The 3773-nt window shown below is 47.0% G+C and overlaps 1 protein-coding gene across 1 annotated transcript in view; it reads left to right on the forward strand.

Annotated features, from left to right (window-relative positions):
* The window catches only part of stc2a (stanniocalcin 2a), a gene marked incomplete at both ends in the record, with an annotated part of 9238 nt that extends 5727 nt beyond the window's left edge, over positions 1-3511 (forward strand). Inside the window, one exon of the mRNA XM_084448316.1 lies at positions 3139-3511. Coding sequence (XP_084304442.1) covers positions 3139-3511 — 373 coding nt within the window. The remainder of the gene's footprint in view (positions 1-3138) is intronic.
* Positions 3512-3773: the final 262 nt, after the last annotated feature.

Here is a 3773-nt window from a genome sequence, read left to right on the forward strand (position 1 = left end):
TTAGAACCCTCCTTCTCTCCCTCTCTTAGAACCCTCCTTCTCACCCTATCGTAGAAACCTCCTTTTGTCCCCCTCTTAGAACCCTGCTTCTCTCCCTCTCTTAGAACCCTCCTTCTCTCCCTCTTTTTCTCCCCTTTTTAAAACCCTCCTCCGCACTCCCTCTTAGAACCCTCCTCCTCACTCCCTCTTAGAACGCTACTCTCTCTCTCTTAGAACCCTCCTTCTCTCCCTCTCTCAGAACCCTCCTTCTCTCCCTCTGTTAGAACCCTCCTTCTCTCCCTCTTTTAGAACCCTCTTTTTCTCCCCTTTTTAGAACCCTCCTCCTCACTCCCTCTTAGAACCCTCCTTCTCTCTCTCTCTCTCTTAGAACCCTCCTTCTCTCCCTCTCTTAGAACCCTCCTCCTCGCTCTCTTAGAACCCTCCTTCTCACCCTATCTTAGAACCCTCCTTTTGTCCCCCTCTTAGAACTCTCCTTCTCTCCCTCTCTTAGAACCCTTCTCCTCACCACCTCTTAGAACCCTCCTTCTCTCCCTCTCTTAGAACCCTCCTTCTCTCCCACTCTTTAAACCTTCCTCTCCCCCTCTTAGAACCTTCCTCCTATCCCCCTCTTAGAACCCTCCTTCTCCCCCTCTATTAGAACTCTCCTTCTCTCCCTCTCTTAGAGCCTTCCTTCTCTCCCTCTCCTAGAACCCTCCTACTCTCTCTCTTAGAACCCTCCTCCTCTCCCTCATTCTCTCCCCCTCTTCTTCCTCATTCTCTCCCCCTCTTCTCCCTCACCCCCCCCCCTCTTAGAACTGTCCTCACTCCCTCTTAGAACCCTCCTTCTCTCTCTCTCTCTTAGAACCCTCCTTCTCTCCCTCTCTTAGAACCCTCCTCCTCGCTCTCTTAGAACCCTCCTTCTCACCCTATCTTAGAACCCTCCTTTTGTCCCCCTCTTAGAACTCTCCTTCTCTCCCTCTCTTAGAACCCTTCTCCTCACCACCTCTTAGAACCCTCCTTCTCTCCCTCTCTTAGAACCCTCCTTCTCTCCCACTCTTAGAACCCTTCTCTCCCTCTCTTAGAACCCTCCTCCTCACCCCCTCTAAGTACCCCCCTTCTATCCCCCTCTTAGAACTCTCCTCCTCACCCTCTCTTAGAATCCTCCTTCTCTCCCCCTCTTAGAACCCTCATTCTCTCCCCCTCTTAGAACCCTTCTTGGTAACACTTCATTTTAGGGGGTCGAAATTACCTAGTAATTTCCTAGCAATAAGGTGGTAATTATCTAGTAATTTCTTAGAAATAAGGTTGAAATTACCTTATAATTTACAACTAATAAGTTATAAATAATTATCAAGTAATTACATGGAAGTATTGTAAAGGGGGCTGTTCCTGAGAAACTCTGCAGTAGGAACACGCTTTATTTTAGCGGGCAGTTCTGAGAAATTACCAAGAAATTACCAGGAAATTATGCCACAGAAACACACTTTATTTTAGGGGGCTGTTCATAAGAAATTAACAAGAAATTACTTGGAAATTATGCAGTAGGACCACAATTTATTTTAGGGGGCTGTTCATGAGAAATTACCAAGAAATTACTAAGAAACAAATTATACAACGGCTTGTGTGAATACTCGATTGTGATTGGCCAAGACGCATTCGAGAGGCACACATTATTTCTCCACAACTCCCCGTATATATGCCCGACATCAAACATGTTCTAAATCAATGCTCAGTTCAACTGACCCAAACAAGAGCTGTAGCATCCCAAACATGATATAGTGGTTGCTATAGAAACCACTGCATTTCCATGCTTGCCCAAGATAAAACAGCGGTGAACAAATAGCCTATTCCTGTTGTCTCTATTATTATTATAGGCATACTATTTCTACTAGGCCTACTACTACTGCTGCTGCTGTTGCTGCTAATAACAACAACAATTAGCCTACTAATAAAATGAGACTGCTTCCTGGGTCTAGACGAGTGATAACGTCATAACGTTAGATTTGGGTGGAGAGGGACTATAAAAGTTACTGGTTGCTATGGAAATTGTATAACTAACCATGAATTATCAACTTTTCAAAGCTAATATGAGCAATAGATGTATTTTGTTCTCAGAATTATGTTACTCTAAACACGAATTATCAACTTTTCAAAGCTAATATGAGCAATAGATGTTGTTCTCAGAATTATGTTTTCTGTTGAAAGGCCGTTGTATAAGAGAGATAATGAACGAGGAGCGGGTCTTTGTGCTGTTTAAATGACCTTTACTGCTGCTTACTCTTCTGCTTACTGCTTACTCACTCACTCTTCTTCATTTATATTAAATTACCTGATAAAATACCACCTTATTACTAGTAGATTACCACCTTATTTCTATTACAAAATACTTGGTACTAGGAAATTATTAGGTAATTTCAACCTGAATTCTAAGAAATTACTTGATAATAAGCACCTTATTACTAGGAAATTAATAGGTAATTTCAGTTTAATTTCTAGGAAATTACTTAATAATTACCACCTTATTATTTGGAAATTACCCCCTAAAATAAAGTGTTACCCCCTTCTTCTCTCCCCCTCTTAGAACCCTTCTTCTCACCCCTTCTTAGAACTCTCCTTCTTTCCCCCTCTTAGAACCCTCCTTCTCTCCCCCTCTTAGAACCCTCCTTCTCTCCCCCTCTTAGAACCCTCCTTCTCTCCCCTCTTAGAACCCTCCTTCTCCCCCTCCTCCTCTTCACCCCCTTTTAGAACCCTCCTTCTCTCCCCCTCTTAGAACCCTCCTTCTCCCCCTCCTTCTCTCCCCCTCTTAGAACCCTCCTCCTCACCCTCTCTGCCCACGTCTTTCCTCCAGGCTCTTCTTCTCTCCCTCTTCACCTCTCTCACCACATTTATTCCTTCTCTCCATCTGTCTTCTTGTTAGCTTCTTCCCTCTCTCCCTCTTTACCGTATCTCCTTAGCTGCACAGAATAGAGTTTGCTAAAGGAACATTCTGGCGCTATCTCCTTTTTGTGTAGCTTTATGCTGTCCAATACTATCCATTCACTTATAGTATTGTATTTGATCTAATCAGTATATTGTGTGTGTGTGTGCGCGTGCGTGTGTGCGTGCGTGTGTGTGTGCGTGCGTGCGTGCGCGTGTGTGTGTGTGTGTGTGTGCGCTCAGTCCCTACGTGGAGCTGGTGAATATCCTGCTGAGCTGTGGAGAGGAGGTGAAGGAGGTGCTGACCAGGAGCGTGCGTCTGCAGTGTGAGCAGAACTGGGGGGCGCTCTGTGACAGCCTGAGCCTCTGCTCCTCCCTCACCCCTCCCCCCGCCCCCGACCACCGCCGCCCCGTCTCCTCATCCTCCTCCTCCTCCTCGCACCCGGAGACCGAGCACCCCCGCCCCCCACGGCAGCAGGGCGAGAAGGACAAGCCCGTCAAGGGGGTCTTCAGCGGACACCCCCGCATGCGCAGTCAGAGCGGCCGCCGTCAGAGCGCCGACGCCGGGCTGGTGGCCGAGCAGGACGACCCTGAGGCCGCCGACATCAGGAGGTGAAAGAGTGGGACGCCTTGACACGCCCCCTGACTCCCATCACTATGGCAACACAACACACACACACACGTACGCAGGCACACACACACACACACACACACACAGACTGAGCAGAAGGAAAACAGTCCTGACTCCCCCCCTCTCCAGCCATTCCAGCAGACCCAGATGCTAAACCTGCAGGGTAAATGTGGTGTAGCTTGTCCTGTTACTCCAGACCGTAGGCGTTTGTTGTTGTTGTTTTTTTTTTGTTTATTGTTGAATAATA

Source organism: Borostomias antarcticus (genome assembly GCF_949987555.1).
Source record: "Borostomias antarcticus genome assembly, chromosome: 14".
Classification (NCBI taxonomy): Eukaryota; Metazoa; Chordata; class Actinopteri; order Stomiiformes; family Stomiidae; genus Borostomias; species Borostomias antarcticus.